General features: G+C 42.9%; 2 protein-coding genes across 3 annotated transcripts in view; one reads left to right on the top strand and one right to left on the bottom strand.

Moving 5' to 3' along the window:
• rin2a (Ras and Rab interactor 2a) overlaps window positions 1-14549 on the top strand; it is a 47224-nt gene extending 32675 nt beyond the window's left edge. For both annotated transcript variants that reach the window (XM_071919683.2, XM_078288698.1), the window contains 5 exons: window positions 234-1916; window positions 10607-10915; window positions 11351-11482; window positions 11922-12085; window positions 12301-14549. In XM_071919683.2, the coding sequence (XP_071775784.1) occupies window positions 234-1916; window positions 10607-10915; window positions 11351-11482; window positions 11922-12085; window positions 12301-12768 (2756 nt within the window). In that variant the 3' untranslated portion in view covers window positions 12769-14549. The remainder of the gene's footprint in view (window positions 1-233; window positions 1917-10606; window positions 10916-11350; window positions 11483-11921; window positions 12086-12300) is intronic.
• Window positions 14550-16507: 1958 nt separating this feature from the next.
• LOC139927517 (serine/threonine-protein kinase pim-1-like) lies at window positions 16508-18528 on the bottom strand. Its single transcript, XM_078288908.1, has 8 exons — window positions 18465-18528; window positions 18028-18285; window positions 17743-17837; window positions 17600-17647; window positions 17258-17485; window positions 16970-17147; window positions 16691-16867; window positions 16508-16599 (listed from the first exon to the last, which is right to left on the bottom strand). Exons 1-8 carry the CDS (start codon window positions 18526-18528, stop codon window positions 16508-16510), a joined length of 1140 nt encoding a protein of 379 aa, XP_078145034.1.
• Window positions 18529-27712: the final 9184 nt, after the last annotated feature.

The following is a 27712-nucleotide window of genomic DNA, read 5'->3' as shown; positions in this document are numbered from 1 at the left end:
AGTGGAAAGGCGGCTGGCTCATCTCTGGTCTAGCCAGGTTTGGCCAAGTTGATGTTGGCTTTGATCCAGACAGGCCATGGCACAGCTAAACCCTGTCCACAAGGCAGGAACCGTTGCAGACATATTAAATTTGGTCTTGGCACTTGGCTAATATTGCAGTTATGTGTTGTATCACACAATGCCAATGTAATAGATGTACAATTGGGTTATTTACTTCTCTCTCTCTCTCATAGGCTTCTGGGACTCTCAGTTGTGCCGCAGGAGGAAGGGCTCAGCCTCCTGGTTGTCGGGGACGACGGCTCCCGACAGACCGCCCCCCCCTGCCCAGAGACCGGTCTCCACGGTAACCATCCCAGAACGTCCCCGGCTTCGAACCCGCACCCCGTCGGAGCTGGAGTGCTGCCAGTCCAACGGAGCGCTCTGCTTCATCAACCCCCTCTTCATTAAAGTCCACCATCCAGAGGACGACTGCGGCGCCGACCCCACCGCTGGCACAGGAGAACAGGGCCTGAGGGAGGAACCTGTTAACAGCAACAACAACCCAGAAACAAATAACAAGGACACTCAACACTCCTCTACTGACGACCCTCAGGTCTGCAGCTCGGATCACAGTGAAGGAAGCCGTTCAGGTTCTAACAACCTTACAAACAGCCTGCGGTGCCTTGTCAAGAACGCAGAGCTACAAAACGAAAGCATTCAAAACAGCAGCGGTCAGAAGCTGAGCGGTACAGACGGTGTGTCACGCTCCCCGCCCCCTCGTCCACCCCCGCCTCGCTTCGGCCCACGACGCCCGGCCCCCCCTCGCCGACAGCGCAGCATGCCTGAGAAGATCTCCTGGATCAACCTCCCCAAGGAGAAGGTGGAGGAGAGGGAGAGAGGAGGCGAGAGGGAGAAGGGCAGCAGCCTCCTTTCTCGTCTGGGCTCCTCGCTAACCATCAGCCCCTCGTCCTCCCCTCCCAAGAGGCTCAGCATCAGCTCGCCCATCTCCATCCCCCGGCCCTCCTTGCCCCTCTCCCTCTCCTCCCTCTCCTCCTCGCCACGTCGGGCCAAAGCCTCGCCGTCATCCAGCCAGGAAGATGCCCACTGCCACCTGGCACTGGAGGAACACACCATCGAGAAGGCGCTCAGTAGGGCCAAACTGTCTCGGCAAAACGCAGCCACAACTAACGCCCAAGACTCCAGCAGTCCCCCAGACCCTTCCCCGATGACCACCAACGAGCAAGAGGAGGTGCAAGGAGGAAGAGGAGAAGACGCGGGAGAGGACTGCGGTGGAGGTGGCCAGCGGCTGAGCGACATGAGCCTCTCCACGGACTCCTCCGACTCTCTGGATTTCTCCCACTCCTCGTCCTTCTTCCTTCCCCCTCTGCACGACCCCAGCCCCCCCACTGCGGCCGACTACGCCACCCACCTCCCCCTCTCCCTGCCGCCGTCCCACCTGCCCTACAGCAGCATGGAAGAGGACGACGACGAGGACGACGACGAGGATGAAGAGGAGCCAGACTACGGCGTCAGCCTTGAGAGTGACCAGGACCAGGACCAGGACCTGACCATGGTGCCGCCCGGCCACCGCACCAAACGTCGCGCCAGCGCCGGGGCCCTGGTCCTCCAGCGGGCCCTGCGAGGGCACCTGCGCAAGATGAGCGGTGTCTTCAACTCGCTGCTGACGCCCGAGAAGCGGGCGATCCGCAAGGTGGTGGAGTTGTCCAGGGATAAAGGCTCGTACTTCGGCTGCCTGGTGCAGGACTACCTGAGCTACATGGGGGAGGGCGCGGGCACCCAGGCCTGGCAGGGCCACGCCTCGGGCCTGGAGCTGCTGCAGACGCTGCGCCAGTTCATCACTCAGATGAAGAGCTACCTGCGACAGAGCTCCGAGCTGGAGCCGCCGATTGAGAGCCTCATTCCCGAGGACCAGATCGGTGAGTTTGGAAAGAGAGAGTTCCTCTGTTCTTTACTCTAGCTCTAAGCATTGTGTTGTTGTCCCTGGCACTTCACTAGTTTCATAAACAATGGCCTTTGACAGTACAAAGATCACTGTTGGCCTTATTACTTTTGTGCAATAAGTCCCTTGGAATTAGGGTGTTATAATGCTTTAGTTATAAAAAAAAATGTGGTGGTTTTGATGTGTGACACATATCAGCCTAATTAACATTGACATCCATGGATTGTGGGATTGCAGCATTTCTAACTACTCTGCGGTATGGCCTACTCCTCAACTAACTACTTGATGTGTGTGTTTGTTAAACATTTTCTACGTGTGTTTACCAAACATTTTTGAGGATTTTTAGAAAGTGTAAATGTGTAATGTATTTATGGAGTAATGTGAATTTTGTGGAAACAATATGTCAGAGAAAGTGCATTTAATGTAGCAGACACAGCAGTTTCACTTCAATATTTTAGCGATGAGGACTGCGGAAAACTTGTCTTCACGTGTGTGAACAGACAAACACACACGTGTGTGTGTGTGTGTGTATGTGTTTGTATGGGTTAGACCAGACCTACCTGCTTTTCTGTGGAAACCACTGTGACCGGGATGATTCCAGTCAATTAAATGTTACTGCATTCTTGCAATTCTGTAGAATGTAAAGGTGTAGTGGTAGTACAACTCAGAGGGAAATTACCGGAAAAATCCACCCTAAAAACTAAAAAGACTAAAAAGAACACTGGTAAAAACAACTATTGGAGTTGGACCCTTCATTCCTGGGTCCATTTTGTTATTTGGTGGTGTGTTTTTGCATGTGGATAACTGGCCAAACATAGATGATGTGACGTCATATCAAGACAATGGAGTTTATTAGGAGAAAAAATATAAACAAACTAGAACATCAACAGTAAACATCAGGTTTTAGTGGGCTTTTTTCTAGACTCAACATTTTCCACCGACGTTTAACAATTGCACAGGGAGAAATCCATCGAAGAGGAGGTTTTGCGTAAAGGCCGCAACTCTCGCTTTTTCTCGACTGGAAACTCTCTTGCCATTATTAACACTATTGTTACTGCTCTCTCCACCTACACGTAAAACTTAGCTGGTTGCAACAAGTTCAGGCGAGTTCTCTGGGGGTTGTCAAAAGGCATTCTGCAAAATGTAGGAGATCACTAATTGAAGTAGAGGTAGACGAGGCAGGTTGAGGGAAGTTGGATGCAACAACAAGGTAAATAACAACACCTCATCGCAAAATAACTCCAGGAATGCATTGGACATCTCAGGTTGATGATATAACAGTGTAAGAGTCGCTGAGGGTGGAATTTTCCATTAAGCTGTAGCTGGAAGTGATGCCAGTAAATCAGTATCTATTGGCAGAACAAAGGCAGGTGAAGAATCATTCATGCCCTTTGTGATAGATTTCAAAGTTAGTGTAATACAATATTAATATTAGCCATCTGGTCTTATTTGCCTTATATTATTTTGTGCCTATATTATATACTATACAATACTATGAGTGCAACATGAATGGGAAAACACAGACACAAGCGCATAGACACACAACAACGCACACCTGCCGGAAGGACAGTCTGAATGATTTAGGCCAAGATTCATTGGCCGCATTAGACCTTGGACAGAGTAACATGTAGACACAGAGCACAAAGGCTTTTTTATCTCAGGAGGATGGGGGCTGGTGAACCAACCTGTTTCTACTGGCCCCGATCAAACAGCTGGCACGGAAATTCACCACAGGGCTGTAATTACGAAATGATGAACAGGGTGGAGGACTATTGCTTTGATCAGAAATCATTACACAGCATAAAATACTACTCTTAAATGCTGACATTTTGAAGTTTATGTTAGTTTTTCTTCAGCAGTCGCTTATCACATTGTGGGAGAGAAGTTTTTTAATTTATTCTTTACTTGAACTACCTTGAAAATGTCTCTTTAGCGTCTCTTATGGGATCCTTGTTAAAGCTATAATTCACAACATTTTTATACAAACAAATGCCTGTTTTGTTGCACCCTTTGTTGATTGATATAACACAACAGTGATTCAACCTATAGCCAGTTCATGTAAACCTTTTACATTTGCTGTACTTAACACCCTAAGTCATTACAGTACTGGCCACACTGTTTGATTGACAAGTGAATGATGAGGGAAGTGCAGTGGAGAAACACCATGTATACTAAATACAGAGACAAAATAAAAACAATGAGAATGTCAAGTCAACTTTTTCACAGTAGTAGAAGAAAAAAACGAGCAAAATTCGAAATGTCATGGTATCTGTTTTAAATTTTGGATGTTGCGTGTCGTGGATGGTACGCCTCGTGCCTGTTTTCTGAATGGCCTATTTTTATGGAGATGACACATTGGGCCTCATGCAAGAACATTTTCGTATTTTTATCGTAAATTTCTCGTACTTTTTTCGTGAGGTGGACTCGTACGAGTGTGCCACGTCAGATTCACCAAACGCTTGTATCTTCAGAAAACAGTCGTAAATGACCTGCGTAAACATGATGAATTCCACCTGTTCTAAATGAACGCTCGTTCACGAGAATAGTCAATTAGCATAATTGACGCCCCTATAATACTATATAAGGTTAGGCGTCCGGCCCATATGTCGGGAAGCTTCATTCATAAAAATGACACGGAAGACTAAGGAGAAGTCTATCAGCTCTGAGACTGAAGTCCTACTATCAGAAATAAGTCAACCAAAGCATATAATATTTAATATAATTCAACAGTGGAATCAAAGGTCCTGCTAAAGCCAAGGAATGGGAGAAAATAACTTGTGCTGTTAATGCAGTGTTGTCTGTTGTGCGTTCCCTTACGAAAATCAACTATAGTATTCCTATACATTTTAGATGAATACTAAATAAATATCCCAACAAAGCTAATTCCCTATAGGAATATTATAGTGATACTACAGAAGACAAAAATACCATGATAAGGTCAGTATAAACTCACTATTGAGTACCACAGACACTCTAAGTCCATATCGGAGTATTATAGGAATATTATAGGACTATAGTGATTTGTCGTTAGGGCACAGTCACAGAAATAAAAAAAAAAGAAATGGCTTGACATGAAATTAGATGCAAAAAGCAAGGCGATCCATGACTATAACAGGAGGGCCAGGAGGAATTCTCCGTTACACAGACAGATGAAAGAATAGGCCTATAGCTGCCATAATTGGCGATATAGCTGTCAGGTGTCCAGCGATGTCGCCCTGGACAGCGACTTGCACCTCAACCTGGTAAGACCTAAAGCCATTTCTCTTTTTAAAGTTTAGATTCACTTGCACCCACATTAACGTTATCAACTGGAGTAAAATAGCCTAGAAATCAGATTTATCTCCCTCTATAATGTATTTCCCCCAATACAATCTAACCTTGCCTTTGTCTCATCTGAATGTTTGTCAAATAACCTGGCAAATTAGTGTTTTTTGTTTTGTCTTTGTATTGAGCGCACTTATAGGCTACTATGTAACCCAGATGGATAGCCTACTTATGAGATTTTATGCGGCTCTGGTAAAATAAATTACGCACTACCTTCTTTTGAAAAAGCCAACAGTGCTCCCTTGCTATTTTTCCTATGACTATAACCACTGTACTGGCTAATCTCAACATGATTATACATTACTTTACAGAGTCATTTATATATTCAAACTCAACATTTCTTCAAAGTGACAGAGATACAATCCATTAGTCAACAACAAAGTTTTTTTTTTGCTTTGGAGAACGGCAGGTTGATTGTATGTGACTCGTACGACAGGTCTGGACCACTCGTAAATTTTGTTCGTACCTAAGAGAAAATTCTAAATACAAGAAAATTGGTGAATGCGGCAAGTTCTCGTAAATCGCTCGTACGAGTGATTTACGAACGAATCTGTGCGTACGAGTGGTTCTTGCATGAGGCCCATTGAGAGGTTCTGCAGTTTTAGTTCTTGGAATTGTTGCTCAATGATTTGTTGTGACTGCATCTCCGTCGGAGAGTGTTTTCAGTCCAACTCGACGGCCGGTCGGCCCAGATGCGCTTGGGTGGCCGTCGGCCAAGTGGTTCCAGCTCTATCCCGCTCCAACTCTCTGCATTTCTTTTCACGCCCGTTCGCCAATCAGTGTGAGAGGCTTTGAGACGAGCCCCCTCAACTTTCTGTCTCTCTGCCTGTCTCTCTCTCTCTATATTCATCTCAATCTCTCGCTGTCTCTGTCTCTTTCTGACACTCTCTCTTTCCATTTCTCTGTTTCTGTTGATGTTTGATTCTCTCTCTCTCTCTCTCTCTCTCTCAATTCAGGTTAATTCAATTCAATGTGTTTTTTGGCATGAAAGTAAAGAACACTATGACAAAAGCATTAAGATGATGAAAAGACCAACATTTTAACATGAAATCCCTTTACCCCCTTGTAGCTGTGTGTGTGTGTGAAACTGAGTGTGTGTGTGTGTGTGTGTGTGTGTGTTTATCTCTCTCTTTCTCTTTCTTTCCATACAATAATATAAAAAAATGCTTGGAGGAGACAACCGCAGTATCTCAAATACGGAAGACTCTCTTGCTCTTTCTCCCTCGCTCGTTCAACAACCCAGGCGTGTGTCTGTGTGGGAGAAGGGAGGAAGAGAGAGAGAGAGAGCAGAATAGAGTTCCTTGTATTCCTCCCATCCCACACAGCAAGGCTCTCCTCCAGTGGATAGCCCGAGACAACAGGATGTCCTGAAGCCCTGTTTACATCTCATGCCTCTCGTCTCTCTCCTCACTAGATTTACAGAGGATTGATCATAGAGAACTTTATTGTCGCATGAAAAAAAATCCCACAGGCATCCTGAAATCCTCTGCGATTGTGGTTTGTCATAGTTTGGTTGTTGGAGATACAGAATTTGAGACAGAGCAAAATGAAAAGGTGTGTCAAGTTGAACAAATTCATCCACCCAGTCCCTTGTTCTTGTCTATTAAGGAGGCGTTCCTCAATCTTTTCATTTTCTGGGACCAGCAAACCAGCTCTATGCCAGCTATCCAATACTGGGACCACTAAGCAACATCCCATATACCAGGACCGGTCCCTCCACCGGAGCTTGCTTTAAGTTTCCAAGGCTAGGTGACATGTATTTGACCCAAAGGATATTTTCAAGTCCTGTATCACACTACCAGGAAGCAAACGGCAGTCTTTGTATCAGCCGAGGCCCTTAGCTAGGTGACAGGACAGATAGGCGCACCTCTCCTCCAGATTACACCAGGCTATTTTTACATCAAGGAGACAGACGCTCATTGTCTAGATAACTCTGGCATCCTGTGTGTGTGTGTGTAAAATGTGTTGTGGCTGTGATTCCTAGGTTTAGATTGAGAGTTTAGTTGAGAGGTAAGAAATAATTGAGAAAAACAAGGAACGTGAGCATTGCTACTTTGATGTAGCATTCCTCATGTACAGCTGGGTCTGGGTATGAACACACTCCATGACAGATTGGTTTGGTTAGAAGCTACAAGGGGACAGACAGGATGTTTTGGCGAGGGGATGTTTATATCAAGCAGGAAGAGGCGCTGTTTCATGGTAACATTTGTGTGTGTGTGTGTGTTGCCTGTCTTGGCTGTCCTTGGCTGATAAGTCCCTCTTGAGTAGACTGACTCCTCGGTGTCTTACCACCATCTGTCTCCGCTGTTACAACACACACACACACACACACACACACACACACACACACACACACAAACACACACGACAGATTAACATGGAAAAAGTTGAGAGGGTCCCACATTCACCCTTTGCCATTCCTCAGAAGTGTGGAAAACTCTTGTTATGACCACCAGGCCCACAAATACACTTACGTATTTTAAAGGCCTGTAAGAGACACAGCAATCCCTTGAAGAGTTTGGTGTGTGTGTGTGTGTGTGTGTGTGTGTGTGTGTGTGTGTGTTAACTTGGACACTTCACCCCATTAGAAGCACATGGACTGAGCCCTCATCTTAAGGCCCAGGGTCTGGAATGCTGGCTCTGCATGCCATGTTTTTAATCACTTTAACAGAACTGTAGGGAGTCGAGTTATTACCGGACTCCAGGAGAGGCATGAGGAAATAAACCAAGTGCTAGAAATCAGGTAGAAATGGTGTATCTTGTTGCTCCGCGGGCAAAGGTGCACACCATGCACGCAAGATCTTGTGGGTTCAAATTCGAGTTGTGACCTTTGTCGCATGTCATTCACTAGTCTCATCTTTTTCGTCACTCTCTGGTGGGTCATGAAACAGTGACATAAAAACTAGGGATGCACCGATACCGATACTGGTATCGGTATCGGTGCCGATACCAGGCTAAAATGGAATATCGGTATCGGAGATTTTACCCAAGACTAAAATCTGATACCGAAAGCCATGAGTCACATGTAATAAATAAAAGCAAACTGTCTTGATTTTATGCATTTGTGGCACATAGAAGCCTGTATTTCTCAAACAGTGGGAAAAACAAGGTTTTTATCTCAATAATTTTGTCCATTGACCCCAAACTAAGGAAGTAAGCCTGCACTGTTCAGTAAAAGTAATGGATCGGATCGGTACTCAGTATCGGCCGATACTTAAACTTTCATACTCGTAATCGGTATCGGCATTGAAAAAGTGGCATCGGTGCATCCCTAATAAAAACCATATTTACGAAAAAGAAGAGCTGTGGAAGTGAAGAATATGAGGAGGAAGAGAATGTATTGAGAGAGTGAGGATGAACATTTATGGCGAACAACAAAGAGTGTTAAGGGAGAAAAAGGAGATTAATTGATGAGGAATTATACAATGGTTACTTTCAGCCAAATAATCTGATTGGTCAAAGACATGTTCCAGCCATGCTGATAATACTCATAAAACACGGCTAGGTGTGCTTTATACTTGCGGTAACCAGGGAGCTAGTTGGTGATCTTTTCTGTTTTCTCCTGTTTTTTATTCTCATGCTGTGAAGATAAGCTGCTATTATATAAAAGTGCTCGGTGTTGCCTCATACCTATTGCGTTACCGTCGTACCCGTAATCGCAGCAAAAACCACCCTCTTGGTCGTCATTGCTATTATTGGTCTTTTACTGTAACATAGTTTTATTTCCCGTCGCTGCATATGGAGGAAATGTTCCACGAATTTTTCTGTCCGACTCTCATCTCAACCTAGCCGCAGGTATTTTCTGTAATACTCCAGGATGCGACCAGAAACACAAAAAGAGCAGGAAGATGGTTGCCTCCCATTAGAAGTGAATGGAAGTTATACATCCCAAAAAAAAACTTGAAATCTTGAAAAATAACAAAACGCACATCCTGGAATACTAATGCTATTTTTAGACAGCGAGGGCGGTGTCAGAAATATCAGATCCAGTCACTCTTCGCTCATAATCTGAGTGCCAGTAAAAAAAGAAAAGAAAAACCCTGATCGTCCTAATGCCTGTTCAACGTGTTGGGTGCACTTCTTACTGGCAATTCAGTTTATCTTTGTTATGGCGATATGGAATGAGAATGAGGAAGTGAGAACGCGCTGAATGATCTGTGAGAGTCTGGCAGTGGTGCCATTCACTTGGATATCAATTCACCTTAAGCCGGCTGGCTGGCTGGGTTCCAGCAGAGGTACCAGGAAGTAGGAGTGACGTGGGTGTGGAGAAATTTTCCATTAAGATGAGGGAGGGAAGGGGGGGGGTTGAAGAATTGATAGCGAGGAGTGTAATGAGAGAGAGAGAGAGCGAGGAATGCTGAGAAAGAAAGAGTGAAAAAGATTGATTTACATGGATGACAGATGTTGGATGTCATCTGGCCTGGGTGGAAAGTACAATCTCTGTCTGCAGATGTGCTCAGCCAAAAACCTGCTGACTTCACCCCGTTCTGGAGCACCGTCAGCAACACACGCGCGCACACACACACACACACACACACACACCAAGAAAAAACATGGTCCTTATTCAGCAGTGGTGCGGTTTGGCCTCTCTCTCGGCATCCATCCTGTCTGTATTATGATATCATGGTTTGTGTTAGTCAGACTGCCTGAGCTGAGCTTGTAAAAGCTGATGTCGACACTGTCGCAGCGTGGATACACTCCCAGCCATTCGCTCTCCATGCGCTATGAATTATTCAGGTCCGGCAACAACAACACAGTCCACTTTCCTTGACAGTGATGTACACGATTGGCGACCGTGGGACCTGCACTAGGAACAGATTTCTTCCTGTGCCCGATGACTCCATAGATGGCTGATCCTATGTCAGTCCATGAGTTGTTTAGTTCTGCACGTTGTGACTCAACCTGGTGATTTTTTGACCTTGGCTTCTTCCAAGAAGCTAGTGGGTCTTTACTGTGTTTATTGCGTCACACTGTGTGCACAACAAAAGTGATAAGCAATAAGGTATTAACCTTGACATGATGTTTGTTCTGTGATATTAATGACCACAGCACACAATAGGCTCACAGGCCAAGGGAGAGGTTGTGGATACTGCATACAATACTAATACTAACACAAAGGGGTTCAGAACAATGTCTAGTACATCAGAAATAATATGATAAGATCCAGACTATGGTCATTCAGCACTGAGATTTTTAAATAAATGAACATAAATTAACTGATGAACGAATGGATGCATAAACACAACAGGGCTCTGAAATATGACTTCACTTGGCTTTTCTAGGACCTTTGTGAATGGAATTGAATGCATCTGAAAAAGCTCTCCTTTCTCCTCCTCCACCCAGACCAAGTCCTGGAGAAAGCCATGCACAAGTGCGTCCTGAAGCCCATGAAAGCCGTGATCAGCGCCGCCCTGCAGGAGTTCCAGGTGCGCAGCGGGGAGTGGCAGGAGCTGAGGGAGAACCTGTCGCTGGCCAAGTCCCGGCTGCCCCAGGAAATGGGCGTCGCCGACGCGCTGCCCCCGGACCCCGTGGCCATAGAGAAGATCAGGCACAAGTTCCACACCATGTGCAAACTGTACTCCCCAGAGAAGAAGGTCACCATGCTGCTGAGGGTCTGCAAACTCATCTACACCATCATGGAGGACAACTCAGGTAGACGCCAAGGCTTGGGCAGATACAGACAGATGCACACACTATAACTACTCACTAAACCTAACTCGGTATAATTTGACATTTACACTATCTGTTGCATACAATACAAAGGGTTCCTACACAGGTCTGGAAATTGTACAAAAATTTAGGAAAAGTATGGAAAAATATTTGTATATTTGTATATATACACCAACAGTGTTTTCAAAGCCTTGTCATCTCACATTCTGATATTTGTCACTGTGAACAATAATCTTAATTTATAGAGTGATATAAGATATTAAGGTCTGGAAAAAATATGGAATTTTGAAATTAAAACTGTAGGAACTCCTACTACACAGACTACAGAGTATCTTGGTGTAATGTCATACCTTGATATGTACTTTAAGTCCTACATATAGCACACAAGCTTAACCCCCTGTGCTGTCTGCCTCACAGGTCGTCTGTATGGCGCCGATGACTTCCTGCCCATGCTGACCTACGTGTTGGCCCAGTGCGACATGCCCCAGCTGGACAATGAGATCCTCTACATGATGGAGCTGCTGGACCCCTCGCTGCTCCACGGAGAAGGTACGTCTGATTCAACTGGGGAAGCGCGCACACTGATGAAGAAACAAGCATCCAGACCAATTCTGTCCAGAAAATGCAGCTTTAGCCAGGGAATGTTTTCTTCTCACACTACCTTCTGCTGTGGTCCCCAGTGGCTTCTGCCTGAGTAGACAAAACACAGGATTTGTAAAAACATCTTACTTCAAAAAAATCTAAGCAAAGACCCAATGACAATGAGTAATAGAAACTATTAATGAAAAAAAAAACTCAAGGAGGAAAACAAAGTGTAACCCCTCTTAAATCGCCCCCTGGTGGCTATTCACTGTCAGTTATTGACTATTGGTCAACTATATGTATCTATCTAGAATAGCCAGTAACACTGTGTGTCCATATGCAAGGTACCAAACCACTTTGCAAGTAAATGGCAACCGTCTGTCTCTCTGCATCTACTACCAACCAGGTGGCTACTACCTGACCAGCGCCTATGGAGCGATGTCCCTGATCAGGAACTTCCAGGAGGAGCAGGCAGCCAGGGTGCTGAGCTCTGAGACCAGAGACACACTACACCAGTGGCACCGCCGACGCACCACCCAGCGCTCTGCACCCTCCGTCGACGACTTTCAGGTAAGCACACACACAAAAACAAACCCTTTTATGACTTTCGCTTTTGAATTCATGTTTGTTTTTTTACTCCTTTTGTAAAGTGCTTTGTAAGTGTGTTTTGAAAAGTGCTACATAGATAAAACGTCTTATTATTACTAAGATGAACAGTTTCAGTCAGTTCAGTAGTGCTTTGCAGGTCATATATACTTAGTTTGTGTTTTCTGTCCATCCCTCAGAACTACCTACGGGTGGCCCTGCAGGAGCTGGACAGCGGCTGCACCGCCAAGACCCTGCAGGTCCGACCTTACGCCACCGTGGAGGAAGTGTGCCAGCTGTGCGCCCACAAGTTTAAAGTGTCGGACCCCGAAAACTACGGCCTGTTCCTGCTGTCCGAGGGCACCAGTCAGCAGCTGGCGCCCGACACCCACCCTCAGAAGATCAAGGCGGAGCTCCACAGCCGACTGCAAGCCGCTCCCTTCCACTTCGTCTTCCGGCGCTTGGCCAACCACAACTCCTCGTCGTCGGCTCCTCTCGATCCTACGGCCAACCTCAACGACCTCACTGTGACCTCTGACCCGCGGGACAACCTCAGCGACCTCAGCGCGGCCCCCGCCCCCCAGCCTGGTCTCGGCTCGGGCCTCAGCCCCACCCTGAGCCTCAGCCTGCCGCCCAGCCACCTCAACAGCAACTCCATATCCATCTGACTCCGGTGGGCGGGCTAACTGGAAGTTTGAACAGGGTCTTTGTATCCCGGCTCTGACAGCATCTCCCATTATCTGTAACAGATATAGTTTTACAGGACCTAAATGGACTAGCGTCTCGAAAAGAGCCGCACTGTGTTTGGGTCCAACTGGGCAAAAATGGCGTGCCGTGCCAGTCTTTACAAAGCCCGACTTCTCCTTTTGGATGACACTTCTGTCTCGGTCAACATCCCCTCGGCGGAACGTTTTGTCTGAGAGGCCAGGGCGAAAGAGGAAAAGAAGAAAGGAAGGAAGGAAATGAGACAGATGGAGTTGTTTTTTTAAATTTTTTTTTTTATTCCATGGCTCTGTTTGTAACCCCTGGTGAATGTGGCACGAGAGCCGCACTTGCAGTGTTGAACACAACTCTAAAAGCCTTACCACACACACAGACTTGGATAGAGATGTTGGAACCATTGTCAAGTGTTATTAAAGACCACAAATCGGGCTTTTTTTTTATCTGCTCACACTCCTGCCTTAATGCTGGTGCTCTAGGTGCAGATTCAGGGTCAGCTGTTATTGTTGATACCTTTTAGGGTACGTAGAGGGAAGTTAGATCTCAGATGCATATGAGACTAATCATAGATCCATCACAGTAAATATACAACAGATACTTTATATAGGTGATAGTAGCGATGATTTACTTGTTGCAGTTGCTGGTAAACTGTGTGTTATTTGCCGTTTGTATTTTTAAAAAGTAGTAAAATATATTACTGCATGTAGTTTATTTGTTTAATGTTAGAAACAGGCATGTCTGCCAGTGTTGAGAAAGGTAGTGGTCATTTATATATTTTACTGATTATCCTGGAGATATGAAAGATACTGTAACACCTTCGTAGATATTGCTTGACATAGGGCATCTTTCCCATTCTGAATGACATGATGGCGAAGAATAATGACATGACCGAGGAACAACTGGATCCACGTGGCTGCCACATTACAATTTTGACAAGGTCATGAAATACTGTACTACTGACAAATATTAAAGGATGGAAGATTTTGTCCTGATAAAAAAGAATTAGCCAATTATGAAATGGGTGTGTGGACTTCTAAGCTGGTCTGAGGTTACACACAGTAACATACAGTATGTAGTGTGGCTCTTGTGAAGGTAGACATTTGGAAAGAGAAGGAAGGTATGCAAGGTGACAAAGAATAATAGAGGTGGGTTAACTCTGCAGTGGATTAGTACCGAAGTCTACATCAGTATTGAGTACTGTCAGTCCAAAATCTTTGTCAGTTTTTAATGTTTTCAGTCGATTTGAGATGCTGTTTATTTTCTGAATCGATTGAACTGTAAGACTCCATTCCTGTTTTACATTGACATGAAATGTAAAGGTGCGAGCTGCTGTTTGTAGAGGGAAGACAGAAAAGTGAAAGAGGAAATGCGGCTGGAGGAAACCCAAGAGCTTTTGGATGGCAATTCAAGTAGCATTTCTGTTAGAGACACTATGTATCGACCTGTATGTTTAGCTCACCATACATATTACTGGGGGCGAAGTGAATATTTGTAGGAGTTGACTTGTACTGCCACGTTATTGGTAACCTAACCATTTTGATTATGCAAAATGAGTATTTATATGTATCTGTGCGGGGATGTTTCACAGATTGCTTCTCCCATGTCTGGACTATTTGAAATGGAGTCAAAATGGTGTTTGCATCCATGAGACATGTCTTCCTTCTTCTCTATTTGTCATTGAATGATATAAATATTCTTTTGCACTTAATAAACTTTGGCAATGAAATTACACCTGGATGATTTTGTGTTTGTATTTCCGCCCTGCTGCACTGGAGTGAATTGTGGATGTACTTTTGACTTTTGTTGCTTGGATTCCTTCTGTCAGGTTAAGTGTGAGAATGACTTTCACCACAAGATGGAGTCCATGCCTTACATTTAAATGTTTTTTTTAAGTTCTCTATATGAATCCTTTTGTATACATTGGATGACTTCAACAAACACTAAATAATGCTTGATCAAATAAATGTGAAAGAAACAAAGTGAAAGAACAAAAATCTGTTTTTTTTTGTTTAATTAAATGTCATGATACAGAAAATCAATGCCATTGAATGTTTGGGTTTCAAAAGATTAAAGGCCCAATCCAGATTTTTCAAATGTATATGGAGGGCTTGGAGCCAGAAGGGCATTACTGGCATTTTGGGAAAAAAAGCTCTTGAGAATGTCTATTTAGTATTGCAAGTAAATGTTTGTTGTGCTGGGTGCTGTGTCCCTGGCACCGGAGTCCCCAGTTTCCACATCACACTCTGTGAAAATGAATTACATACATTGAATAACTTGTGTAGGCCTACTTACCATGAGCTCCTAAATTCGTGTCGCCCTCACATGGTAAAATGTCAGACACGGTTTCTCCAACTGCAGCAACCCTTTCCTCAAATGGCGTCAGCTGCTTTCCTGTGCCTCCACCAGCAGCACTGACACTCTGCAGGAGCGCAGCGACTCTTCTTCTGACATCTACTTTAATGTCAGACCATTTTTTTTGTACAGGTCTCTGACTGCCACTGTGACATTCTGCCACTCCATCACTTTATGTTTGTTACTAACCCTGGAGGACAAACCACCAAATAAAATATGTTTTCTGGCCTCCACCTCACTCACCAACACCTCAGTTTCACAATCAGTGTAATTTTTCTTTTTCGTGTTTTTTGCCACAGCATTCGTCATTGTTTTTTGAGAAGAAAGTGACAAGAGGGGCGTATTTATAGTCATTTGCATAGTTAATTTTGGGAGGAGACAAGGTGGGGTGAGAGAGTCTTGCATGTGTGTTCAGTTTCATGTTGAGTGGGATGTATAAAGTAAAGGTGCGCAGGACCTGGCGTACGCACGGTTTTATACATGGTTTTTATACAATTTCTGTGCATAGTCACTTCTCAAGTTTTGTGCTTAAAGCAATATTCCACTTAGTTTTAACATGGGGGTTATTTGGCACTTGACCGCCATGAAAACCAGAATATAAACTACTCACCAAGATTGGATGCAGCTGAATGAGTTTGTAGCTTTCGGATTTTTTACTTGCCATTCATTTGAATGAGGCCACGAAAATAACCTGAAAACTGACATTTAACACATCCGCTACTGTGATTTTTTTTTATTATTATGTAATTCAGGTCTCGCTTGCAAATGGGTTCTTGATCTCAATGGAATTTTTTTTTTGAAGATTTATTTTAGGCCTTTTATGCTTTATTTGACAGAAACAGTGAGAGAGAGACAGGAAAGTATGGGAGAGAGAGAGGGGAGGACATGCAGCAAAGTGGCCCGGATTCGGTCGCTGCAGAAAGGACTGAGCCTTATATGGTACGCGCTCTACTCGGTGAGCCACCGGGGTGCCCCGAGCTCACTAACATATACATGTCCTGATAAAGTACATACTATGAAATGTAGGTAAATTATGGCAAAGATCGCAAACAAGTCCATCATGCTTCACCAATGTTACAGGGGCTGGAATCAAATCTGTTTTTATGGGGTTCGGCTTGTAAGAGCAGGGAGTTTCTGGCACTGGACCGCTGCTGGATCGTCCTGATCAACTGGAAAGACATCATTGCTCACAAAAACTGATCTCTAACTGATCTATAACCTTTCAACCATTCAAGTAATCAAATCACTCATAAAGACTGGAGGTGGCTCCAATGGTTTATATTTTTTGAAGCGGGTTTTAAAAAATAATGCTGATAATGCCGACTGATGGCATGATCAGTCGAGCCAGGGGTGCAGCTGCAGGCGCTCCAGGGTGAAGCGGCGATCGGGACACTTGGTGAGACACCTTCTCAAAAAGTCCTGGCAATCTGGGATCAGACAGGGATCAAAGATTAATACACATCCTGTCTGTGTGTATGTGCATATGTGTGTGTGTGTGTGTGTGAGCATGTGTCTTACTTCTGGAAAATCCATTGCCCAGTTTGGCCTTTTTGTGGACAATCTGCCTCCCGGTGTCAAAAGGCAGACGTCCAGCCAGCAGCCCGAACATCAGCACCCCCAGCTGCCACACGGTGGTGGGTCCCGCTCTGTAGGAGCCTCGCTGGTACCACTCCGGAGGGGTGTAGGCAGGGGTTCCTGTATTCAGACAGAGAGAGGTATTCAGACACCTTGAAAACAGTTATTTCAGAGACTGGAGAAAGAGTGGAAGAGCAGGAGGAGAAGCTGGGGGGGGCGTACCGGAGGCCTGGGTGTAGGCTCCCTCCCTCATGACGCGGCCGAAGCCGAAGTCGATGAGCCGCACGCGCGGGACGTCGGAACCCGTTTCCACCAGGACGTTCTCCAGCTTGATGTCCCGGTGAAACACTCCTTTGGCTTCAATCTCCATGGCTGCGTCCACCAGCTGCTTCATGATGATCTGAGATGGACAGAAAGAGAGAGCGATAGAGAGAAATATGGTTTTAGATAGATCGTCAGGGTGGGAAAACACACACACACACACACACACACACCTCTCCACCCACTCACCTTAGCCTCGCACTCCTGGATGTGGCCCCCTCTGGCCTCAAGGTAGGCGATGAGGTCCATAGATGGGACGGGTCTCTCAAGCACCAGGACCAGCTCGTCGGACAGGTCGAACCAGTCGACGAGGGTCACGGCTGCGGTGCTGCCGACTGATCCCGGTTCTGCTCCCGCTCCTGCTTTCAGCAGCAGGACCACCTCCAGTGGAACCTGACGCACCCTCCCACCCAGTATCTAAAAGAAATAGAGCGGGTGCAGTGAGGCGGGTGAGACAGAACTCCTATCTAAGCTGCTCTTTTTCAGTTCTAGAAGTTCCAATTAAACAGAAAGCACAAACACATCACTCACCAGCCGCATGTAGACCACGTCTGGCTTGGCAATGTGTTTTATTGCAACCTACAGGACAGAAACACAAATACTTTGATAGTGAATGGCAAATTGTGTGTGTGTGTGTGTGTATGTGTGTGTGTGTGTGTGTGTGTGAGGCTTACAGGCAAACGGTCCGTTCTTCGGTAGCCACTGTAGACGGATCCGTAGCTGCCTTCGCCAAGTGGTCCCACCTCCACATATCTGGCGTTAAAGATGGCTACAAACACACACACACATACACAGATATTAGTTTACTATACTTGTGAGGATCTTCCATTGATTGCATTCATTAACCCCGATCCTCCAATCCTTACACCACACACACACACACACACACACACACACACACACACAACTAATGTTCCTGTGATTCTCTTTCACACTGTCTATCTATCTTTCTGTCTGACTTCTTTCATTCGTTCTTCCGGTGTTGACTGAGGAAGGCGTGGCAGCTCCAGCGGCACTGGCGCTGCCGCCGTGGTCCTGGGAGGCCGCAGGGCTTCGAGGGCTTCCGGTGGTTCCCCTCATCCTCTTGCTGGCCTCCTCATAGCTCTTCCCGGAGCTGGCTTTCCTCTTGCTCCTCCTCCTCCTCCTCCTCTCTGCTCCTCCATCCTCTGCCAGCAGGTCGCTGGGCTTGTTGCACCTGTCGGTGGCTGCTGGGCTGCCTAAAAATGGGTGAAAAAGGACACAAACACCTTATCATGATGAGAAAAACAACAAAACAACAGGAACCACAGCTATAACTTGAGGTACTGAACTGGAATTAGTGTCCACCCTACCTGATAAATCACATGAATTAACATGTAAGAGGGACTGCAGGTTTTTGCCAGGATTTCATACTCACCTTGATCTCTCTTGGAGCCCAGAGAATCCAGAGTCTCAAATGCCTGCATAGACCTAGAGGCCATGATGCAGTTGAGGCCTGTTACAACAGGACTTTTGTCAAAATGGATTGAATCTGAATAACCACAGCTCGTACAGTAGCTGTATTTCTCTGTGTGTCTCAGTCTTGCTCTTGTCGGCGCTCTGTTGTCTGCAAGTGGTGACCAGTGGCTCCAGAACCGCTTGGATTCTGTAATGCCTGTTGTGACTTCACAAAGCTGACAGAATATTCAGCAATCAATAACATTAAATGTAAACAAATGTAACAACCCAATCAACCCCCCTATTATGGTCTATTATGGTCATTTTGTGCTATAGGGCAGGAAAAACCTTACATATTGCCCCTTCAAACCTGGATTCAGTCTCTGTATAGTATATTATAATGGAATTCATAAAAGCAGGGTTTTTTTTTCCTGCTGTGCTGCCCCAAGTTTTATTGTGCATGTGTTATAGACTGAATAAAGTGCATTGTTTAACACCTAATGGCAGGTCTAGTATGTTTCTCTAAATATATATACTGTTGTTTTTTTTTTCCATTTTTGCAGCTCAGTCTTTAATAAATCAATGGTTCAGTTAATCTATGACACATTGAGCATGTTAAAATGCACAGTAAGCTTGTGTGCAGTGTTGTGCCATTAGCTGTTTATATGAGGATATCATGGTCACAAATATACCCATATAAATGAACTAAAAAAACAACAAAAAATGACCATGGAAACTGAATTTACACTACCATAAAAAAAACAGTTCATGAGTTCAGGATCACAACATCAACTGCCTGAAGGTTTGCTGATCTGTTACAACTGCAAACAGAAACATGATGCACATATAATTGATCCCCAACATAAATTAATTACTGATCACATTGTTTAGATTGAGAAAACATGTTTGTGTGAACATGAAAGCTTGTAGATATTCGATATTAGAAATTGGAATACCTTGAGAGTAGGCATGGGAGTCCCATTCCTACATGGGACGATATATTGCAATATAAAAATGTGACAATACGTATCGTGGGGCAGAAAAATGAATTGTGATATTAGCTTAGGCCTTCGTAGACAAAACTACAATGGAATGATTTTAATTGTGTAGAACAAATATTTGAACATTTATATTGTGAGCAGAGTGACGCCTCTTCACTTGATCTGATGGAGCAGAGTAGTGAGCACAGGGCCAGTTAAACCGTCAATCATAATGAAGCAATTCATGGTAATCAAACAGCAGAGTTTTGCCTGGGAGTTTTTTATGTGTGGTAGTGGGTTTGACTTATGCAAAGCGGTCTAACTTTTTTCATATGCAAGTCGTTTAATAATGTCATTGGAATAATCCAGGCCCAATTGAAACTGTGTGGAATCATGCAGCATAAATGGCTCCGTAAGAACTATGACTGATGAGCAGTTTTCAGTTTTAGCTACTAGGATGGAGTCTGGTGTCATTAAAGATTAAATCACTTTTAAAAGTGAATTTACAAAATGTCCATTATTATGGCCTTTGCGTTGTAGATATTGTGTTGTATCATATTGTGATGTCTATGAATTTGATAGCACAGCCCTAAATGACAACAGTAAAAATGCAGTGTTTCCCCTATTCTACTATGGCATGCTGCCACTGTAAAATCATGACCTGCCATGCTAAAAATATTTGCTATGATGTTTCCTATACTGTTTCTATAGTCATTCACACACACTCACACGTCTCTCTTCCTCTCTCTCTCTCTGCGTGCGTATGGATTGCTTTGACGTGCGTCTCATATTGTATGATTCTGTGACTACACTTGTATGTACGTGTGCCTTGAGATTTGGATTTGACCTTTGGTGTGCCTTAGCCCAAAGAAGATTGAACACCACTGATTTAGGATAATCGTCCACATACTTAATACAGTGTTTCCTGTGGAAATTGCTTGTAGGCGTGGTGGCGTAGGTTGGGAGTTTGGTCCCAGACAAATTTAGCGAAAATGGTCAGTATAGCCTATGTGACATTTTAAAGATGTTTTAATAATATCCTAATAATAAGTCATACTGTTAATATTAATAATAAATGTGTAACAATATTATCTTAGAGAGGAATGTGTTTATAGACCTAGTGTAATCGGGTCATTAGAGTTTGTATTGTAAAATGCATCTTGGCATACTGTGCTTTTTTCTGATCTGTGTTGCTATGTTGTCCTTTGATATCCTCAGGAACACAGGAGTCCTGTTGCTGACATCTCTCCAGAGGTGAAGGAAGAGATGGAACAAATGCCGAGCTAGCACACCAAAGGTAATATGACCACACACTGGAATTTACACTTAACCAGTTTGCCACTTAACAAGTGAGTGGTTGTAGAATTGCAAAGGTGGTGGCTTCATTCCTAATAACATTCATGAAAAATAAAGTTATAAATATATATGTTGCCTCTCCGTTTACTAAATGTATAGTACTCAAGGTTGGTGTACAGTCTGGTATTCGGACAATGAAACAACAACTCCTGATTGGGGCACCTGGCACTGTTACAGTAACATCAACATTCAGCAACATTATGCTGAATTATGCTCATTGCTTGTTGTCAGTCTCTACATCGCTATTGACCTTGTGCTTATTACCAGCTATCAGACTCAACAAATCTGTTGCTGTTAGCCATTTTTTGCTCATATTTCCATTGTTTTTGCCCATTTCCAAGATTTGCAATGATTGTGCTACTGTCTTCCACACCTTATAATGCACTGCCGTAGAAATAATGTGTGATCAGTATTACCACCATTTGTATACACTGGATTCCTGCACTTGAGGTCATTCACTGCTCCCCAACCCCTTGTGTGCAACATACAACTACATAGTTAACATTGAGTGGCATTGGATGCTGAGCTATGTGTTGTAGTGTGGACCAAGTGTCCTGTCGGAATGGATTGCCCTGCATCAGTTAGTTTTGTATTGTTTGTCATTGTCAAAACACAATTACAATTTTAGCCAGCTGTGTGTGTTACTCAATTTATTTTTCTTACTTCGTCCAATTTTATATCCTTTCAGCTCCCACACATGGCCTTATGACTGTTGCCCCAGTGAAGAACCTGAGGTCCAGCCTTCCCCATTCAAGACATGCCTGAGACAAGAGTGACTGTATTCCAAGTAGAACAATGCACTGGAGGCCTGTGAATTTGGGCAGTGTGATTTGGAACTGTATAGTACATAATATACAGGGTTCCTACGGGTGCTGGAAATTCTTGAAAACACTTGAATTTTAAAGTGGTGTTTTCAAGGTTTGAAAAGTGCTTGGATTTTGAATAAAGTGCTTGAAACTGCTTGAAATTGTAACGTTAATTGCATTACTTTCATAATAAATCGCTATCTGACTGAATAGTTCGATTTTTAGATAAAGAAATAAAAGAAGTCAGAGAGAGAGAGCCTAACTGCTTTTGCCTTTCGCGCAAAATGAAGACGACTCCGCTCGAGTCTCGCTTGCCACTCTGCGCATGTGTGTCAGTGTTTTTTGATGTGTGCCCTCTGATGGGACAGTGAAGTGAGTGGGAGGCTAACAGACGACGTGTCGGGAGGTTGCCGTTTCAATGAATGTTGGCTTGAAAACGAAAAATACAAATGATAGTCGATTTTCGGGAGGGATCGAGGGTGATACAATATGGTAGTACTAGTATTGCATGTCAATTACGGCACATTCATTTATGGAATATGCAACGTAACAGCTAACATTACCTTTAAATGACATAGCTAATAATGTTAACGGTAACGTAGTTTGGAAATGTAAACTAAGTTACAGACTCTGCTTCATTTCCCCCTTTGTTGTCCTGTCATCATCTCTTACTACTATACTACAATCCAATACAACTGTTCTGCCATAAAGTTTACTTTTATGATGCCTATAATGTTCAGTTGTTTTGACACTGTCATAGAGGTGTTAATTCAATTATATATTTAGCATTGAGCAGGGATGCAAACTAGTCACCTTTAGGTGACAGTCGCCTTTTTGATGCCAAAATAGGGCACTTAAGGTTAATGATTTCTGAGTAGTTTTGTGTCTGCGCTGGTATCTGTCACCTTTTTCACTCTCCATGAGTTTGCATCCCTGATTGAGGTCATAGTTAGTGGTGGTGTTGTACTCCATAATGCTCCATATTATCTTTCAGTAGACCCTCCTGCCTCCTAAATGCCCACTTCTTTTTAAATCCCTCTCCCCTCGTTCGTAATGCAGCTCCAGCCCAACCTGAGATCACCCCAATCATCATATTAGCACTTATTTTATTTCATGAGACGTATTTTCACCAACTGATTGGTTACAGCTCCAAACCTTTAAATCAGATATTATATTCCTATAAGAAACACACCTTCACAAAAGAGTGTTACAAACTTAAGAAGAACCTGATAACCCAAATATATAATTCTAAATTTAATGCGAGAGCCAGGGGAGTAGCAGTACTTGTTAAGAAAAACATCCCGTTTATTTCCACTACTATCTCTGGTATTAATGGTCGCTACATAATCGTTACAGCATTGCTGTCACGAAACATTTTGGTTGTTTATAGCACAATAACATCTGATTTAATGTGATGAAGAAGTGAAATAATAATTTTGAGTATATATATGTATATAAATATGTAATTTACCACAGCTGTAAGGTGCTGGAAAAGCTTGAAAATGCACCTTGAAAATGCTTGAAAAGTGCTTGAATTTGACTTTGGAAAAGGTGTAGGAACCCTGAATATAAGACTCTATTGAGCTCTTCTAACCTTATTAAATAGCTAACATGGAAAGCATTTTTGAAAATTAAGTAACATGTAAAAATGAATGTGACATGTCTTTAAGGGTGTTTGCAAGCCCTTAAAAAGTCTTAAATTGTCTTAAATTTATTTTTGTTCATAAAATTGTCTAATACATCATGACAGTTGAATATATCATGCTGTATTTATCTGTGGTTACAATGCGTTTGTATTTGAATGGTAAAAGTCCGCAATGTGTCCTTTTCTTGGACCAAAATAAACATTTGGACAAATGTCAATGTTGTCGTTTTAGATAATTGTAAAAATGTCAAGTAGCTAAGAGTACAACTTGCATGTGCTTACTTGTGTGGCAAACTGTCTTAAATGTTATTCTAAGAAGCATTTAAAATGTCTAAAAAGCCTTAAATTTAACTTGCTAATGCCTGCAGACATCCTACTTTAATATGTGGGGGATCCTAACTGAAATGTAATTCACCGCTTGAAAAAGAGAAAAATACTCAACACTGATATAATGTTGAAATCACTGGTCTATGGTTATTACTGTCCTGAAACTACAACAATGCAAGACAATGTATATTTTATTGACAAGCAGTTTTGGGTGTTTTAATTTAGTTCTTGTGCACTTTAATCTGTTGACATATCAAGAAATTGTAATGATGGTAATGCCATCATTTTATCAGAAAAATACTAGGGAGGAGGTAGTCATGACATTCTGTCAATATGCTGCAGTTGATGCTTATGATGGTGGCGGAGGTGATGATTATGGTGATGAGGAGGTACTGTATATTATACTAGCACTTATGCTTTGGGGGACCTGCTATGGACATTGCACTAGTGCAAGTCACCCTTTTTATGTTGTTTTTCTATCTAGTTTTGTATGTTTATGTCTCATCTTCTGTACCATAATTATGCTTGCTGCAGCACATATTTCCTACCTAGAAATGTAACTTGAACCTGATCTCAATGGCATTTGGGCTTGATATGTGTACATTTTTAGCCTGGTAAGACCATCCTGATCATGTGACCTCACATTCTGTTTTGCTCCACGGATCAGTCTGGACTTCCAGGCGCCCACATCGATTTCCTGAAATTACAATGTAACCGGGCCAATCAGGGACTGCGTCGTAGTTGATGACGTAACCGGGCCAATCAGGGATTGCGTCGTAGTTGATGACGTGAAATACAGGCCGCCGCTGGCAAAACAGTAATGGCGTCTCCCGAAGCAACGAGCGGTAACGTTAACGTTTGTAGAGTAAACACAGCCATAAGTGCAGTTATTGCAGAAATAGACTCAATAACAACAATTAAACAAGAACAAGAGTATGCACTAGCGGAGTTTCTCGGCGGAAAAGACGTTTTCGCCGTTCTTCCGACTGGATTTGAATTTGGATTCGCTGATTGGCTGAAGGAGTATGTCTGTCAAGGCAAGTTCTCCCGCCCACTGAAATTGATGTGGGCGGCTAGAAGTCCAGACTGATCCGTGGAGCGAAACAGAATGTGAGGTCACGTGATCAGGATGGTCTTACCAGGCTAGCTGAGTGTCGCATTTAGGTCTACTTCTAGCTGCACCACGACACGTTTTATTGCATTATTCGCTGACATTGTTTCCTACATTCAAAATAGATATCCTATGAAAGTATTTGTAGCCTATTGAATATTGATGCATAACTACTCGAACCAGAATTTCTCTGGTAAATGGTTGAAGCCATTGCAGTTTCCTTTATGTATGATTAGGATGTCTCATAGTAGCCTATGTGGGCATTTTTATGTTGTGCACAGTGCAGTTATATCTTTATTCTACTACTTGAAGGGCAGGTTTGTAAAAATGAGCATTATGTATGTAGCCTATGCAATAATCAAATATTGTTATAGGTCCCCAGTAGTCGGAGGTCATATAGTCGGTCATTTAGTAATGTTTAGGCTGTTAGGTCCACAGTAAGCTATATGGCTGCACTGAGCACCACCGTGCCTCCAATGTGCTTGCTGTCTTGATATGTTCCGGAACCTTTTCCCTCCAGACCGACTCGCGGGAACACCGACCCCTTGGTGTTCCGGTACCTCATCATTTACAAATGAAGCACTGAGTAACCACAAATGAGACGCTTGACCATCACAGTTTCACAAGCTCTCCATCCAAATTATATTATTTGCACTTTGTAATGACATTTTTAAATTGTTGTTTACATTCTAGCAAGCCAATGCCATTTCTATAAAGATTTGTGGCTCAGAAATAAACATAATTCTACACAGTCAGATAATTCTACACAGTCAGATTTATTGTCATTTATTGTCATTGAATTTTTATTACATCGTATCATGGTTGTATTGAATTGTGAACCCCATATTGCATATCGAGTCATATCGTGAAGCAAGCATATCGTCCCATCCCTACTTGACAGTCATTGCCACACCCTAAACCTTAATTCTTTTATCACTTAGCTAGTTCAAATGCAATTACCAGAGGAGTTTAACTGTCTTCAGCTCTGGTATACGGACACAATGAGCAGGAAAGTGTACATGAGCATATTCAGTTTGTTTTTAGGTTCGATTATTAGATGACAACCATTAGATTCTGGTTGGTCGACAGTAAGCAGTAGCCTGTCCTCCACATTTTATGGAACCATTTTTTTATCACAGCAGGCTACACTGGAGTCTGTTAATTCCTGCTAGCAAATATTTAACAAATGCTAAATGGTTTTTGAGACAGAAGGCATGTGATTGCATTCAAACACTCCTGTTAGGCAGAATAAAGCATTACCACTACATTGTACTTCAGTGCCAGAATATTGCAAAATGAATGTGTAAACTTACATATTTAAGAAAAATGCAGCAGGGCAAGTATCTACATCTGACTCCATCTTGATGCTAAGTGACTGTAGGATTTTTTTAGGTCCTTGTTGAACTGCTAGGTAAGCCTGCCCCCCAACCTGACAGCCACTCAGGACAGCCAATCCGGGGCCGTTTTCCGTGACGGCATACAAAAGCAAAATGTCATGAATTATTCTTGTGTTACTGAAACTCAATAAAATACAACAACTTAGTGTATTTTTTCAAATGCCCTTAATCCACTTGAAAGGAGTCAGGAGATGTTGGTGCATTTTTTTCATAATATTGTTCAATGAGTATCTTTATTTGTGTATGTATGCAATTGCATTATCATTATAAAAAGTTATTCACAACAATTGAATCAAAGTTAGGTCCATTTTTCTTTTAGGCTCCCCTGATAGTTTGCCTAAACCTACTTAGGGTACACTCTCTGGCTCCAAGCCCTCAATATAGATAAAGTGTATATTTTTTTATATTAAGGATATAAGTTAAAGATATCATCAACTTTGTATGTGATATTTAGTTGCAAATCAAATTTTTTTGACATCACATTTCATCCAAGATATGGAACATAACATAATGTGAAATTTATCAAATTTAAAACAAAGTATTATTTCACAATTTGGTAATTTAAAATTTTCACTTCTCATTTGTTGATGTTTATTATTGATGCATGTGCTATGTGTGTATGTGTGCATGCATAAATGTGTTTGTGTTTGCATGAGTGAGTTTGTCGGTTCTGCAAAAAGTCACAGCGAGGCTTATGTTACCTTAAGCAAAGACAACTTTATTAATGCTCAGGTAGCAAAATTATTTCTAAAATTACATCTGAAACATCTAAACACAAAGTAAACCATTCAGTTGAAAAGCTCCTTGTGTAGGAAGAGGTACAGCTCGGATATGTAGAGAAACATATCGTCTGCAAACACCGTCATTCTCCATATCTTATATCCTATACCAGCAACAGCATGCAGTCATCTAGGACATCCAGTTCAAACAAAATCCAGTGCCGTCTTAAAAGTCATCAGAATCTCATCTCAAAGTACATTAAGATTTACCATAAATAATTTATTATATTAAAATATCTCCATGCGAGTAAACGAAGGACGAGGGCCATAGTTTCGGAGGCCTCAAACACATCAAAACAAAGGGGAGTACGAGGGAGACCTAGGATCTATGAAAATATATTCAACAGATATACAGATTGAGACAAAAATATATAAATACATTTACACCTATTTATGTACATATGTACAATCAGCAATATATCACCCATGTGAATATCACAAATTATTTAGAAATGTCTTCTACAAGACGTCTCGTTTGAAAATGGGAGCGTCTCGGTGATAGTTTGGTTAGTTTCAAAAACACGGTACCCGATTTGTAGATGTTAGGTACATGTAATGAATAGCAGCACAGAATGTATTGAACCAAATCATTCGTAGCATCAGTGTTCTTGATGGTTAGGTGCACGATACAGATATTTTCCACTATATATGATAAACCAAAGAGCATCGGGTTATAAAGATACTGATAATACTCCTGTTGTTGCTTCAATACATTAAATGTTGATGCCCCAAAACGTATGAAAACTGACATTTTCCAATTGTAATCAATTATTTTTCTTCAACAGGCAGTTTCTCGCATTACAGGGAAAACGTTTCTTTATTTAGCC

Source organism: Centroberyx gerrardi, chromosome 15 (genome assembly GCF_048128805.1).
Source record: "Centroberyx gerrardi isolate f3 chromosome 15, fCenGer3.hap1.cur.20231027, whole genome shotgun sequence".
Lineage (NCBI taxonomy): Eukaryota > Metazoa > Chordata > Actinopteri > Beryciformes > Berycidae > Centroberyx > Centroberyx gerrardi.
The sequence above is the reverse complement of the archived record's forward strand: the minus strand, read 5'-3'. Positions and strand labels throughout refer to the sequence as shown.